This window comes from Hyla sarda, unplaced genomic scaffold (genome assembly GCF_029499605.1).
Source record: "Hyla sarda isolate aHylSar1 unplaced genomic scaffold, aHylSar1.hap1 scaffold_961, whole genome shotgun sequence".
Lineage (NCBI taxonomy): Eukaryota > Metazoa > Chordata > Amphibia > Anura > Hylidae > Hyla > Hyla sarda.
The window spans coordinates 55,549-72,722 of record NW_026610991.1 but is presented as its reverse complement, the minus strand read 5'-3'; the positions used below and the strand labels follow the sequence as shown (position 1 = coordinate 72,722).

The following is a 17,174-nucleotide window of genomic DNA, read 5'->3' as shown; positions in this document are numbered from 1 at the left end:
TCCTCTTCACCTCCGCACCCCTCCTCCTCTTCACCTCCGCACCCCTCCTCCTCTTCACCTCCGCACCCCTCCTCCTCTTCACCTCCGCACCCCTCCTCCTCTTCACCTCCGCACCCCTCCTCCTCTTCACCTCCGCACCCCCTCCTCCTCTTCACCTCCGCACCCCCTCCTCCTCTTCACCTCCGCACCCCCTCCTCCTCTTCACCTCCGCACCCCCTCCTCCTCTTCACCTCCGCACCCCCTCCTCCTCTTCACCTCCGCACCCCCTCCTCCTCTTCACCTCCGCACCCCTCCTCCTCTTCACCTCCGCACCCCCTCCTCCTCTTCACCTCCGCACCCCCTCCTCCTCTTCACCTCCGCACCCCCTCCTCCTCTTCACCTCCGCACCCCCTCCTCCTCTTCACCTCCACACCCCTCCTCCTCTTCACCTCCGCACCCCCTCCTCCTCTTCACCTCCGCACCCCTCCTCCTCTTCACCTCCACACCCCTCCTCCTCTTCACCTCCACACCCCTCCTCCTCTTCACCTTCACACCCCTCCTCCTCTTCACCTTCACACCCCTCCTCCTATTCACCTCCACACCCCTCCTCCACAACCCTCTTCGCTCGCACTTTCTCCCGATAATGGTGGTCATGCCACTAGTCCTGCAGATATACTCGCACACTCCTCACTGGTTCGGTCTTAGCTTCCTCAGCTTTCTCACTTGGTACCACAGGGCCCTGATCTTCTTCTCCCTCTGTCTTGTTCCTCATCTTCACTACCACTCTCACAGTCTGCTGGACAATCACCCCCATCCTCCACTACTTTTCCTGGGGATTTTATCTTGGAATACCAATCCTCCTTGTGAAGTCTCTCTCTGAATAAATCGTTCCCCTCTAAGACAATTCTCCTCATTTCAGCCTCTTCTATTGGACGTCACGTTGGGATCCGGTTTCGCCATCGTGTGATGATTTGACAACCCTTACCTCTCAGAGGGTAGAAGGGCTGGAGAGAAGAAGTGATGGGGAAAAGATCCCTTTAAGGCCAGAATTGGGGGTTAAGGCTTCATAGACCTCCATAGACCCCGTCTGTATGACCACCATTGCTAAGCACACTCTGACTGAACGCATGTACATACCAACCTCTGTGTAGGAAGACAGGGAGGACAACAGCGGCAACACACGTCATCTGTAAGGGGAACAGGTGAAGGGTCCACTATGGGGTCCGCAATTGGTCTGGGCACTCCTGGCTTTATGTCATTTAAAGGGGTACTCCGATGGAAAACATTTTTTTTAAAATCAACTGGTGTCAAAAAGTTAAACTGATTTGTAAATGACTTCTATTTAAAAATCTTAATCCTTCTAGTACTTATCAGCTGCTGTATACTAGAGAGGAAGTTGTATTTCTTTCTGGAGTTCTTTTCAGTCTGACAACAGTGCTCTCTGCTGCCACCTCTGTCCATGTCAGGAACTGTCCAGAGCAGGGGAGGTCTCTATGGGGATTTGCTCCTACTCTGGACAGTTCCTGACATGGACAGAGGTGTCAGCAGAGAGCACTGTGGACAAACAGAAAAGAAGTTCAAAAAGAAAAAAACTTCCTGTGAAGCATACAGCAGCTGATAAGTACTGTAAGAATTAAGATTTTTTAACAATAGTAATTTACAAATCCTTTTAACTTTCTGGCACCAGTTGATTAAAAAAAAAAAAAAGTTTTCCACCAGAGTACCCCTTTAAGAACTAGTAGCTGGCAGAAGTATGAATGCAGCTCTGGTTGTGATTGGAGTACAGGACATTACGAGGAGGATACAATGTTATAATGGACTCACCACTATGGCCTGGGAGGTTCCGCTGCACACAATGATATTTCTGGGGTTACTGGGGACCCCATGGTCTCTCCTCTGGAGGAAGCTGCTGATCTTCTGTGGTAATGTCTGAGTTATGTAGCTTTCATTGTAGCTGCCTGTGGATTCAGTGGGACATGAAGTTATGGCCACCACAAGCCGAGGACCACCATCCATACGATCTCTGCTTGTACCCACTGGGGGTCCCCTAAATCTCCTGATTGGCCGTCACTCACCCACAGATCCATTGTCTAGGTTCTGCAGAATTCCCCGGGCTCTGGTCTTGGCATCTTCTGGGAACCGATCACTTTCCAGCAGCTCTGGGTAAGTGCACAGTGCGGCCACCTGGGGGCAGAATATAGGGGGATTATGGGGGAGTCCAGTGTACGGGGCTATCTCTATATATAACCATCTGTAGGGTACACGTCCAGTGTACGGGGCTATCTCTGTATATAACCATCTGTAGGGTACACGTCCGGTGTACGGGGCTATCTCTGTATATAACCATCTGTAGGGTACACGTCCGGTGTACGGGGCTATCTCTGTATATAACCATCTGTAGGGTACACGTCCGGTGTACGGGGCTATCTCTGTATATAACCATCTGTAGGGTACACGTCCGGTGTACGGGGCTATCTCTGTATATAACCATCTGAAGGGTACACGTCCGGTGTACGGGGCTATCTCTGTATATAACCATCTGTAGGGTACACGTCCGGTGTACGGGGCTATCTCTGTATATAACCATCTGTAGGCCGCACGTCCGGTGCATGGGGCTATCTCTGTATATAACCATCTGGAGGGTACACGTCCAGTGCATGGGGCTATCTCTATATATATAACCATCTGGAGGGTACACGTCCAGTGCATGGGGCTATCTCTATATATAACCATCTGGAGGGTACACGTCCAGTGCATGGGGCTATCTCTATATATAACCATCTGAAGGGTACACGTCCAGTGTATGGGGCTATCTCTGTATATAACCATCTGAAGGGTACACGTCCAGTGTACGGGGCTATCTCTGTATATAATCATCTGTAGGGTACACGTCCAGTGTACGGGGCTATCTCTGTATATAACCATCTGTAGGCCACACGTCCAGTGCATGGGGCTATCTCTATATATAACCATCTGGAGGGTACACGTCCAGTGCATGGGGCTATCTCTATATATAACCATCTGAAGGGTACACGTCCAGTGCATGGGGCTATCTCTATATATAACCATCTGAAGGGTACACGTCCAGTGCATGGGGCTATCTCTATATATAACCATCTGTAGGCCACACGTCCAGTGTATGGGGCTATCTCTATATATAACCATCTGTAGGCCACACGTCCAGTGTATGGGGCTATCTCTATATATAACCATCTGTAGGCCACACGTCCAGTGTATGGGGCTATCTCTATATATAACCATCTGTAGGCCACACGTCCAGTGTATGGGGCTATCTCTATATATAACCATCTGTAGGCCACACGTCCAGTGTATGGGGCTATCTCTATATATAACCATCTGAAGGGTACACGTCCAGTGTATGGGGCTATCTCTATATATAACCATCTGAAGGGTACACGTCCAGTGTATGGGGCTATCTCTATATATAACCATCTGTAGGCCACACGTCCAGTGTATGGGGCTATCTCTATATATAACCATCTGTAGGCCACACGTCCAGTGTATGGGGCTATCTCTATATATAACCATCTGTAGGCCACACGTCCAGTGTATGGGGCTATCTCTATATATAACCATCTGTAGGCCACACGTCCAGTGTATGGGGCTATCTCTATATATAACCATCTGTAGGCCACACGTCCAGTGTATGGGGCTATCTCTATATATAACCATCTGTAGGCCACACGTCCAGTGTATGGGGCTATCTCTATATATAACCATCTGAAGGCCACACGTCCAGTGTATGGGGCTATCTCTATATATAACCATCTGAAGGCCACACGTCCAGTGTATGGGGCTATCTCTATATATAACCATCTGAAGGCCACACGTCCAGTGTATGGGGCTATCTCTATATATAACCATCTGAAGGCCACACGTCCAGTGTATGGGGCTATCTCTATATATAACCATCTGAAGGCCACACGTCCAGTGTATGGGGCTATCTCTATATATGTGAATTCGGGTAGAAAAACAGACATGGTGCACATCTACAATCTTGTATAATGATCTGATTGCTTCTCAGCATAATATCAAAAACTAACAGGTTGTTATTATACATTTTTGATCAAAAAGTACAAGCCCACTTGCCACGTCAAGGCCACCTATCCAGAGTGGGTCCCTAACGTCCCTAGCATAAAATGGCGCAGCACCGGGCGGCGACCACCACCGCCGCGACGCCAATGCCCACAGGGGGGGGAACGACCCACCGGCAGAGCGGCCCCAATGCCCCTCAAACCAGTCCATGGGCCGCACCCCCCCCGCAGACACGGCGCCACAGCAGCAACGGACACCGCACAGCACCACACCAGTGTGAATAGGGATGTAATAGCTCACTTACCATACTCTCCCAGTCAGACTGGGAGGCTGCTAGGAAAGAAATGGCCCATGTGCAGCTAACTACTACTTATATAGGGTTGGGCTGAGGGGGTGGGGAAGAGTGCAGCACATGTTAAAACAAAGAAAAAGGAGGGGATAGAAATCACAGTGTGAATTCGGGTAGAAAAACAGACCTGGTGCACATCTACAATCTTGTATAATGATCTGATTGCTTTTCAGCATAACCATCTGTAGAGTACACGTCCGCTGTATGGGGGCTATCTCTATATATAATCATCTGTAGAGTACACGTCCGCTGTATGGGGCTATCTCTATATATAATCATCTGTAGGGTACACGTCCGGTGTATGGGGCTATCACTATATATAACCATCTGTAGGGTACACGTCCGGTGTATGGGGCTATCTCTATATATAATCATCTGTAGAGTACACGTCCGCTGTATGGAGCTATCTCTATATATAATCATCTGTAGAGTACACGTCCGCTGTATGGGGTTATCTCTATATATAATCATCTGTTGGGTACACGTCCGGTGTATGGGGCTATCACTATATATAATCATCTGTTGGGTACACGTCCAGTGTATGGGGCTATCTCTATATATAACCATCTGTAGAGTACACGTCCGCTGTATGGGGCTATCTCTGTATATAATCATCTGTAGGGTACACGTCCGGTGTATGGGGCTATCTCTATATATAATCATCTGTAGGGTACACGTCCGGTGTATGGGGCTATCACTATATATAATCATCTGTTGGGTACACGTCCAGTGTATGGGGCTATCTCTATATATAACCATCTGTAGAGTACACGTCCGCTGTATGGGGCTATCTCTATATATAATCATCTGTAGGGTACACGTCCGGTGTATGGGGCTATCACTATATATAATCATCTGTTGGGTACACGTCCAGTGTATGGGGCTATCTCTATATATAACCATCTGTAGGCCACACGTCCAGTGTATGGGGCTATCTCTATATATAACCATCTGTAGGCCACACGTCCAGTGTATGGGGCTATCACTATATATAATCATCTGTTGGGTACACGTCCAGTGTATGGGGCTATCTCTGATGGACAATATAGTGCCCACATTCATACTGACCTGTCTGAGGAATGTTTTTGGTTTATGTCCCATCGCCTGTAGGTCTCCATAGAAACAGGGTGTGATCTTTGTGAAGGGTTTGTGGATCCCCTGCAGCATAGGATAATGGGAGTTATTCAGCATAGTAATTGTGTGACCCCAAAACTAAAACTAGAAGGATGAGATGATCAAAACACTATGGCCGCCACCATCACCACAGCTCCCAGATGTCACCCAATATGGCCGCCAACAACACAGATCTCAGATGTCACCCAATATGGCAGCCACAAACACCACATCTCCCGGATGTCACCAAGTATGGCCGCCAACACCACAGCTCCCGGATGTTACCCAGTATGGCCGCCAACACCACAGCTCCCGGATGTCACCCAGTATGGCAGCCAACACCAGAGCTCCAGGATGTCACCCAGTATGGCAGCCAACACCACAGCTCCAGGATGTCACCCAATATGGACACCAACAACACTACAGCTCCCAGATGTCACCCAATATGGCCGCCAACAACACCACAGCTCCCAGATGTTATCAAGTATGGCCGCCAACACCACAGCTCCCAGATGTCACCCAGTATGATTGCCAACACCACAGCTCCCAGATGTCACCCAATATAGCCGCCAAGAACACTACAGCTCCCGCATGTCACCCAATATGGCCACCAACACCACAGCTTTCATATGCCATCCAGTATGGCCGGCAACAACACCACAGCTCCTGGATGTCACCCAGTATGGCTGCCAACGCCACAGCTCTTGGATGTCACCCAATATGGCCGCCAACAACACCACAGCTCCCAGATGTCACCCAATATGGCCGCCAACAACACCACAGCTCCCAGATGTCACCTAATATTGCCACCAACACCACAGCTCCCGGATGTCACCCAGCATGGCCGCCAACAACACAGATTCCGGATATCAACCAGTATGGGCCACCAACACCACAGCTCCCGGATGTTACCCAGTATGGCTGCAAACGCCACAGCTCTTGGATTTCACCCAATATGGCCGCCAACAACACAACAGCTCCCAGATGTCATCAAATATTGCCGCCAACAACACCACAGCTCCCAGATGTCACCCAGTATGGCCGCCAACACCACAGCTCCCAGATGTCCCCCAGTATGACTGCCAACACCACAGCTCCCAGATGTCCCCCAATATAGCCGCCAACAACACTACAGCTCCCGGATGTCACCCAGTATGGCCATCAACACCACAGCTCCTAAATGTCACCCAATATGGCCACCAACACCATAGCTTTCATATGCCATCCAGTATGGCCGCCAACAACACCACAGCTCCCGGATGTCACCCAGTTTGGCGGCCAACAACACCACAGCTCCCAGATGTCACCTAGTATGGCCACCAACATCATAGCTCCCATATGTCATCCAGTATGGCCGCCAACAACACTACAGCTCCCAGATGTCACCCAGTATGGCCAACAACACCACAGCTCCTGGATGTCACCCAGTATGGCCAACAACACCACAGCTCCTGGATGTCACCCAGTATGGCCAACAACACCACAGCTCCTGGATGTCACCCAGTATGGCCAACAACACCACAGCTTACAGATGTCACCTAATATGGCAGCCAACAACACTACAGCTCGCAGATGTCACCCAGTATGGCCACCAACACCACGGCTCCCGAATGTCTCCCAATATGGCCACCAACACCACGGCTCCCGGATGTCACCCAGTATGGCCACCAATAACACAGCTCCCGGATGTCACCCAGTATGGCCGCCAATAACATCACAGCTCCTGGATGGCACCCAGTATGGCCGCTAACAATACAGATCCCGAATGTCACTCAGTATGGCCGCCACCAACACCACAGCTCCCGGATGTCACCCAGCATGGCCGCCAACAACACAGACTTCGGATGTCATCCAGTATGGCCACCAACACCACAGCTCCCGGATGTTACCCAGTATGGCTGCCAACGCCACAGCTCTTGGATGTCACCCAATATGGGCGCAAACAATACCACAGCTCCCAGATGTCACCCAATATGGCCGCCAACAACACCACAGCTCCCAGATGTCACCCAGTATGGCCACCAACACCACAGCTCCCAGATGTCACCCAGTATGACTGCCAACACCACAGCTCCCAGATGTCCCCCAATATAGCCGCCAACAACACTACAGCTCCCGGATGTCACCCAGTATGGCCATCAACACCACAGCTCCTAAATGTCACCCAATATGGCCACCAACACCATAGCTTTCATATGCCATCCAGTATGGCCGCCAACAACACCACAGCTCCCGGATGTCACCCAGTTTGGCGGCCAACAACACCACAGCTCCCAGATGTCACCTAGTATGGCCACCAACATCATAGCTCCCATATGTCATCCAGTATGGCCGCCAACAACACTACAGCTCCCAGATGTCACCCAGTATGGCCACTAACACCACAGCTCCGGGATGTCACCCAGTATGGCCATCAACACCACAGCTCCTAAATGTCACCCAGTATGGCTGCCAACAACACAGCTCCCAGATGTCACCCAATATAGCCGCCAACAACACTACAGCTCCCGGATGTCACCCAGTATGGCGGCCAACAACACCACAGCTCCCAGATGTCACCTAGTATGGCCACCAACAACACCACAGCTCCCGGATGTCACCCAGTATGGCAACCAACACCACAGCTCCCGGATGTCACCCAGTATGGCCGCCAACAACACAGATTCCGGATGTCATCCAGTATGGCCAACACCACCACAGCTACCGGATGTTACCCAGTATGGCTGCCAACGCCACAGCTCTTGGATGTCACCCAATATGGCCGCCAACAACACCACAGCTTCCAGATGTCACCCAATATGGCCGCCAATAACACCACAGCTCCCAGATGTCCCCCAATATAGCCGCCAACAACACTACAGCTCCCGGATGTCACCCAGTATGGCCACCAACACCACAGCTTTTATATGCCATCCAGTATGGCCGCCAAGAACACCACAGCTACTGGATGTCACCCAGTATGGCGGCCAACAACACCACAGCTCCCAGATGTCACCTAGTATGGCCACCAACATCATAGCTCCCATATGTCATCCAGTATGGCCGCCAACAACACTACAGCTCCCGGATGTCACCCAGTAGGGCCACCAACGCCACAGCTCCAGGATGTCACCCAATATGGCCACCAACACCACAGCTCCCGGATGTCACCCAGTATGGCCGCCAATTACATCACAGCTCCTGGATGTCACCCAGTATGGCCGCTAACAACACAGATCCCGGATGTCACCCAATATGGCCACCAACACCACAGCTCCCGGATGTCACCCAGTGTGGCCACCAACAACACAGATTCTGGTGGTCACCCAGTATGGCCACCAACAACACAGCTCCAGGATGTCACCCAGTATGGCAACCAATACCACAGCTCCCGGATGTCACCCAGTATGGCGGCCAATAACTCTACAGCTTTCAGATGTCACCTAGTATGGCCACCAACAACACTACAGCTCCGGATGCTACCCAGTATGGCCGCCAACAACACCTCAGCTCCCGGATGTCACCCTCTATGGCCGCCAACAACACCACAGCTCCCAGGATGTCACCCAATATGGCCGCCAACACCACAGCTCCTGGATGTCACCCAGTATGGCCACCAATAACACAGCTCCCGGATGTCACCCAGTATGGCCGCCAATAACATCACAGCTCCTGGATGTCACCCAGTATGGCCGCTAACAACACAGATCCCGGATGTCACCCAATATTGCCACCAACACCACAGCTCCTGGATGTCACCCAGTATGGCCGCCAACAACACAGATTCTGAATGTCACCCAGTATGGCCACCAATAACACAGCTCCCGGATGTCACCCAGTATGGCCACCACCACCACAGCTCCCGGATGTCACCCAGTATGGCCGCCAACAAAACAGATTCCGGATGTCACCCAGTATGGCCACCAACAACACAGCTCCCGGATGTCACCCAGTATGGCAACCAACATCACAGCTCCCGGAAGTCACCCAGTATGGCCGCCAATAACTCTACAACTCCCGGATGTCACCCAGTATGGCGGCCAACAACACCACAGCTCCCGGATGTCACCCAGTATGGCGGCCAACAATACCACAGCTCCCAGATGTCACCTAGTATGGCCACCAACATTATAGCTCCCATATGTCATCCAGTATGGCCGCCAACAACACTACAGCTCCCGGATGTCACCCAGTAGGGCCACCAACGCCACAGCTCCAGGATGTCACCCAATATGGCCACCAACACCACAGCTCCTGGATGTCACCCAGTATGGTCACCAATAACACAGCTCCCGGATGTCACCCAGTATGGCCGCCAATTACATCACAGCTCCTGGATGTCACCCAGTATGGCCGCTAACAACACAGATCCCGGATGTCACCCAATATGGCCACCAACACCACAGCTCCCGGATGTCACCCAGTATGGCCGCCAACAACACAGATTCTGGATGTCACCCAGTATGGCCACAAACAACACAGATTCTGGATGTCACCCAGTATGGCCACCAACAACACAGCTCCCGGATGTCACCCAGTATGGCAACCAACACCACAGCTCCCGGATGTCACCCAGTATGGCCGCCAATAACACCACAGCTCCTGGATGTCACCCAGTATGGCTGCCAACAACATAGCTCCCAGATGTCACCCAATATGGCCACCAACACCACAGCTCCCGGATGTCACCCAATATGGCCGCCAACAACACAGATTCCGGATGTCACCCAGTATGGCCACCAACACCACAGCTCCCGGATGTCACCCAGTATGGCCGCCAACAACACAGATTCCGGATGTCACCCAGTATGGCCACCAACAACACAGCTCCCGGATGTCACCCAGTATGGCAACCAACACCACAGCTCCCGGATGTCACCCAGTATGGCCGCCAACAACACCACAGCTCCCAAATGTCACCTAGTATGGCCACCAACAACACTACAGCTCCGGATGCTACCCAGTATGGCCGGCAACAACACCACAGCTCCCGGATGTCACCCACTATGGCCGCCAACAACACCACAGCTCCCGGGATGTCACCCAGTATGGCAACCAACACCACAGCTCCCGGATGTCACCCAGTATGGCCGCCAATAACACCACAGCTCCTGTATGTCACCCAGTATGGCTGACAACATCACAGCTCCCGGATGTCACCCAGTATGGCCGCCAATAACATCACAGTTCCTGGATGTCACGCAGTATGGCGGCCAACAACACCACAGCTCCCAGATGTCACCTAGTATGGCCACCAACAACACCACAGCTCCTGGATGTCACCCAGTATGGCCACCAATACACAGCTCCCGGATGTCACCCAGTATGGCCGCCAATAACATCACAGTTCCTGGATGTCACGCAGTATGGCCGCTAACAACACAGATCCCGGATGTCACCCAATATGGCCACCAACACCACAGCTCCCAGATGTCACCCAGTATGGCCGCCAACAACACAGATTCCGGATGTCACCCAATATGGCCACCAACACCACAGCTCCCGGATGTCACCCAGTATGGCCGCCAACAACACAGATTCTGGATGTCACCCAGTATTGCCACCAACAACACAGCTCCCGGATGTCATCCAGTATGGCAACCAACACCACAGCTCCCGGATGTCACCCAGTATGGCCGCCAATAACTCTACAGCTCCCGGATGTCACCCAGTATGGCGGCCAACAACACCACAGCTCCCAGATGTCACCTAGTATGGCCACCAACAACACTACAGCTCCGGATGCTACCCAGTATGGCAACCAACAACACAGCTCCCGGATGTCACCCAGTATGGCCGCCAACAACACAGATTCTGGATGTCACCCAGTATTGCCACCAACAACACAGCTCCCGGATGTCACCCAGTATGGCAACCAACACCACAGCTCCCGGATGTCACCCACTATGGCCGCCAACAACACCACAGCACCCGAGTGTCACCCAGTATGGTCACCAACACCACAGCTCCAGGATGTCACCCAATATGGCCGCCAACACCACAGCTCCCGGATGTCACCCAGTATGGCCACCAACCCGACAGCTCTGGGATGTCACCCAATATGGCCGCCAACACCACAGCTCCCAGATGTCATCCAGTATGGCTGCCACAAAAAAAGCACAGCTCCCGAATGTCACCCAGTATGGCCTCCAGCAACACCACAGCTCCCGGATGTCACCCACTATGGCCGCCAACAACACCACAGCTCCCAGATGTCACCCAGTATGGCGGCCAACAACACTACAGCTCCTGGATGTCACCCAGTATGGCCACCAACAACAACACAACTCCCGGATGTCATCCAGTATGATGACCAACAACAACACACCTGCCGGATGTCACCCAGTATGGCCGCTAACACCACAGCGCCAGGATATCACCCAGTATGGCTGCCACCAAAACCACAGCTCCCGGATGTCACTCAGTATGGCCATCAACACCACAGCTCCGGGATGTCACCCAGTATGGCCACCAACACCACAGCTCCCGGATGTCATCCAGTATGGCCGCCAACACCACAGCTCCCGGATGTCACCCAGTATGGCCACCAACACCACAGCTCCAGGATGTCACCCAGTATGGCAACCAACACCACAGCTCCTGGATGTCACCCAGTATGGCCACCAACACCACAGCTCCCGGATGTCCACCCAGTATGGCCACCAACACCACAGCTCCCGGATGTCACCCACTACTGCCACCAACACCACAGCTCCCGGATGTCACCCAGTATGGCCGCCACCAACACCACAGCTCCCAGATGTCACCTAGTATGGCTGCCAACAACACCACAGCTCCCGGATGTCACCCAGTATGGCCACCACCAACACCACAGCTCCCAGATGTCACCTAGTATGGCTGCCAACAACACCACAGCTCCCGGATGTCACCCAGTATGGCTGCCAATACCAGTGGGACTATCTCTGTATATAACCATCTCTAGGGCACACGTCCAGCATCTAATTTTTTTTACCTCTTGGATTTCCTTCTGGATCTCGGCGGCCCTGGTGGTCAGGGGCCCCAGGATCGGGACATTGGCTGCTCGGACCCACTGATTCATGGACTCCAGGGTCAGCAGCTTCTTCCTGGGCATCATCCTGTCTCCTGCAAGGTCCAAGATGGAGGGAAATAGGAAAGAATTGTACCCTAATATTATCATACACCCGACACCCCAATATTATCATACATCGACACCCTAATATTATCATACACCCAACACCCCAATATTATCATCCCAGTGTTACATCCACCTATTACCCCCATCATCCCAGTGTTACGTCCACTTATTACCCTCATCATCCCAGTGTTACATCCACCTCCTACCCCCATCTTCCCAGTGTAACATCCACCTATGACCCCCATCATCCCAGTGTTACATCCACTTATTACCCTCATCATCCCAGTGTTACATCCACCTCCTACCCTCATCATCCCAGTGTTACATCGACCTATTACCCCCATCATCCCAGTGTTACATCCACCTATTACTCCCATCGTCCCAGTGTTACATCCACCTATTACCCTCATCATCCCAGTGTTACATCCACCTATTACCCCCATCATCCCAGTGTTACATCCACCTCCTACCATCATCATCCCAGTATTACACCCATGCTCCCTCTCTCTTTATCTACCATGTCCTCCCCTGTGTCCCCCATTACCTGGTTTTGGGGGTGACTAAAGCTGCTGGTGTCTGCTGAGGTTTTTCTGGGACTGATCCTTGAGGACTCGGGGCGTCTGGTCACCTGGTTACCGTGTAACCTGCAGGGTCACTTATTAACCACAGGTTTTAGCACAACGCTCAATTTCCTTTCATGCAGTGTCATGTGACCTCGAGAATCACTATACGGGGCACAGAGGGGCCACAGAGGGTATTACAACAGTATAGGGGGATCACACCTGCACCCCTCCCCATTATGTGTACATGATGGGGGTTGTTGTACGCTGTTCATCTTATCCCAGACAAGCTCTGTAACTACCCCGCTCACACAGCTGAGTGCTTGTTACAGTGTGTCAGTGTAGATGAGCTCATAAGGTAAGTACAAATCTCTTTCTTTGGTGCCGGACTCCATTCGACTCTTCCCTGCACTGATTCATTGTAACAAATCATCAGCTGAATGAGTTAAACTAGCTTACCCTCTAAATAAGAATGTTTCCCACTGGGACTCCCATTTATCAGACCCCGGAGCCCCATTCTGCTTGCATCATCACTTGTAGAATGGAACCCTCCATAAAGTCTTGGCACCAAGCACATAGGGCAGTGTTTCCCAACCAGTGTGCCTCCAGCTGTTGCAAAACTACATCTCCAGGCATGCCCGAACAGCCAAAGGCTTCATCATAGTAGCACAACATAAAGACGTTTCAGGTACTTTTTCACCTGACAATAAGGTGTACACTTACACATACAAAATATATTACTTTAGGAATATGTACACTAAACAGACGCACAAGGATCAACAGTCCACCTGTGTCATGAGTCCATATTTTAACACGGCTGTACCAAGGCCGGGCACACACTTACAAATCTCCCTGAGCCTGGAGTCTCTCGGCCAAGGGGCCGGGCAAAAGCTTAGTGGTTGCGTTGCTAAACTAGGAACTTTCATGGCATAGTCCTGCCAGGCACTTTTCTTGAACAGGTTGCAAACAGCATGGAAAAACAGGGGTACTGGGTACCAGAGAGTTAATAACCAATAAAACAGCAGCTCAAAAAAAAAGACTTTACAAAGGATTTCTTCTGTACCCCCACCCTCGCCTGTCAGGATTCTTTCTCCTCTCAGACACATCACGAGGAGCGCGAGGTGGGGACTCTCTTAGAGGATGAATTGCAGTGTCCCACAAAACATTAGTGAGCCTGGATTGGGACACAGATGGATTCACACTTACAACAAAATTAATGGCCGCTGCTGAGGCCACTGGTACCACGGTTGGTGCCGGTTGATCCGGCCTCACCTCCTTAAGTGGAGTAGGCTGTGGCACTTTTGTTGGTGCCTGCTGGTCAGGCCAAACCTCCGGGCATGGAGTAGGCCTAGGCACTTCTGTGGTTGGTGCCCGCTGGTTAGGCCAAACCTCCTCAGGGGGAGTATGCCTGGGCATATTTGTTGGAGATGCTGTTCCGGATGTCCCGGGTGATGCCCCTTTAGGGTTAGCTGGCCACTTGTCGTCCTCGGGTAGCGGTGGTAGGTTGCAGGCCTCCTCGGCCCCGATGGACAACTGCTGCAAGTGATCGGCAAGATTCTGGTAAAGTTGCGCTGCGGCCGCGACAACTTTCCTCTGCTCCGGTGCCATCTTGGTGCTCTCCTCATGTGCTGCGGTGGGCTCCGCCATGTCTGCACACCTCGCTGCCATCTCGAGACTCAAGAGGTCTGGCTGCGTGGCTTCTTCTATGGGAGGCTTCAACAAAATGGCTGCCGGCCGGAAGGACGTCATCAGTGCAGCTCCGACTTCCGGTCCCCCGGTGAACACCAGCCCGAGGATCCGATCATTCAGAACGCCGCACGGAGGTCCCCTCACCTTCCTCCTTCCGGCTCCCGGCGTCTCCTGCTCTGGTCTGAGATCGAGCAGAACAGAGTAGAAGATGACCGATTATACTGATCTGTTCTATGTCCTATACATAGAACAGATCAGTATTAGCAATCATGTTATTGCTATGAATAGTCCCCTATGGGGACTATTCAAGTGTAAAAAAAAAATGTAAAAAAATGTAAAAGTAAAATTAAAAAAAAGTGAAAAATCCCCTCCGTTTTTTCCTATTTTACCCCCAAAAAGTGTAAAAAATAAATTTTATAGACATATTTGGTATCGCCGCATGCGTAAATGTCCGAACTATTAAAATAAAATGTTAATTATCCCGTACGGTGAACGGCGTGAACGAAAAAAAAAAATAATCCAAAATTGCTACTTTTTTAATACATTTTATTAAAAAGAAAATTAGAAAAAAATGTATTAAAAGTTTTTTATATGCAAATGTGGTATCAAAAAAAAGTACAGATCATGGCGGAAAAAATGAGCCCCCATACCGCCACTTATACGGAAAAATAAAAAAGTTATAGGTCATCAAAATAAACGGATTATAAACGTACTAATTTGGTTAAAAAGTTTGTAATTTTTTTTAAGCGCAACAATAATATAAAAGTATATAATAATGGGTATCATTTTAATCATATTGACCCTCAGAATAAAGAACACACGTCATTTTTACCATAAATTGTACGGCGTGAAAACAAAACCTTCCAAAATTAGCAAAATTGCGTTTTTCTTTTTAATTTCCCCACAATTTTAGTGTTTTTTGGTTGCGCCATACATTTTATGATATAATGAGTGATGTAATTACAAAGGACAACTGGTCGCGCAAAAAACAAGCCCTCATACTAGTCTGTGGATGGAAATATAAAAGAGTTATGATTTTTAGAAGGCGAGGAGGAAAAAATGAAAACGTAAAAATTTAATTGTCTGAGTCGTTAAGGCCAAAATGGGCTGAGTCCTTAAGGGGTTAAGGCAAGGACCTCCAAGGTATTTTGTGAAATATTCCCTGTACCACGAGCCGCACCAGAGAGGCAGCGGGAGATCAGGGACCTGTACCACGAGCCGCACCAGAGAGGCAGCGGGAGATCAGGGACCTGTACCACGAGCCGCACCAGAGAGGCAGCGGGAGATCAGGGACCTGTACCACGAGCCGCACCAGAGAGGCAGCGGGAGATCAGGGACCTGTACTACGAGCCGCACCAGAGAGGCAGCGGGAGATCAGGGACCTGTACCACGAGCCGCACCAGAGAGGCAGCGGGAGATCAGGGACCTGTACCACGAGCCGCACCAGAGAGGCAGCGGGAGATCAGGGACCTGTACCACGAGCCGCACCAGAGAGGCAGCGGGAGATCAGAGAGGTAAACAAGGGGCTCAGAAGATGGTGGAGGAAGGAGAGGTTCGGGCTCATGGAGAACTGGGCCGACTTCGCTGTCTGATACCCGCTCTACCGTAGGGACGGGCTGCACCTCAATGGGGAGGGGGCGCTGTGCTTGGGGAGAAGATGGCTAGAAAGGTGGAGGAGTGTTTAAACTAGGGACTGGGGGGAGGGAACCTACAACATAGACGGGGAAGATAGTGTTGATAGAGAGGTGGGAATTATAAATGTACCTGGGGGTGGAGCGGAGGGAGGGGTTAGACTAGTTAATAGGGATAGGAGCGGGGGAGGGGTTAAAATAGTTAATAGGGATAGGAGCGGGGGAGGGGTTAGAATGGTTAATAGGGATAGGAGCGGGGGAGGGGTTAGTATAATAGGGATAGGAGCGGGGGAGGGGTTAGGATAATAGGGATAGGAGCGGGGGAGGGGTTAGGATAATAGGGATAGGAGCGGGGGAGGGGTTAGGATAATAGGGATAGGAGCGGGGGAGGGGTTAGGATAATAGGGATAGGAGTGGGGGAGGGGTTAGGATAATAGGGATAGGAGCGGGGGAGGGGTTAGTATATGCGGGAGGATATACAGGAGGAGAGGATAATGTGGAGGCCGCACTGCGGGAGGATATACGGGAGGAGACGATAATGTGGAGGCTGCACTGCGGGAGGATATACAGGAGGAGAGGATAATATGGAGGCCGCACTGCGGGAGGATATACAGGAGGAGAGGATAATGTGGAGGCTGCACTGCGGGAGGATATACGGGAGGAGAGGATAATGTGGAGGCCGCACTGCGGGAGGATATACA

The 17,174-nt window shown here is 51.3% G+C and overlaps 1 protein-coding gene across 5 annotated transcripts in view; it reads right to left on the bottom strand.

Annotated features, from left to right (window-relative positions):
• The window catches only part of LOC130351050 (alanine aminotransferase 2-like), a 64,882-nt gene that overhangs the window by 19,072 nt on the left and 28,636 nt on the right, over positions 1-17,174 (bottom strand). For 4 of the 5 annotated variants that reach the window (XM_056554906.1, XM_056554907.1, XM_056554908.1 and 1 more), the window contains exons 2-5: positions 12,450-12,580; positions 5,453-5,542; positions 2,055-2,163; positions 1,804-1,937 (exon numbers count right to left, since the gene is read on the bottom strand). In XM_056554906.1, coding sequence (XP_056410881.1) covers positions 1,804-1,937; positions 2,055-2,163; positions 5,453-5,542; positions 12,450-12,572 — 456 coding nt within the window. In that variant the 5' untranslated portion in view covers positions 12,573-12,580. Of the gene's footprint in view, positions 1-1,803; positions 1,938-2,054; positions 2,164-5,452; positions 5,543-12,449; positions 12,581-13,137; positions 13,289-17,174 lie in introns of those variants that run through there. The other variant, XM_056554905.1, reaches the window with a different exon arrangement.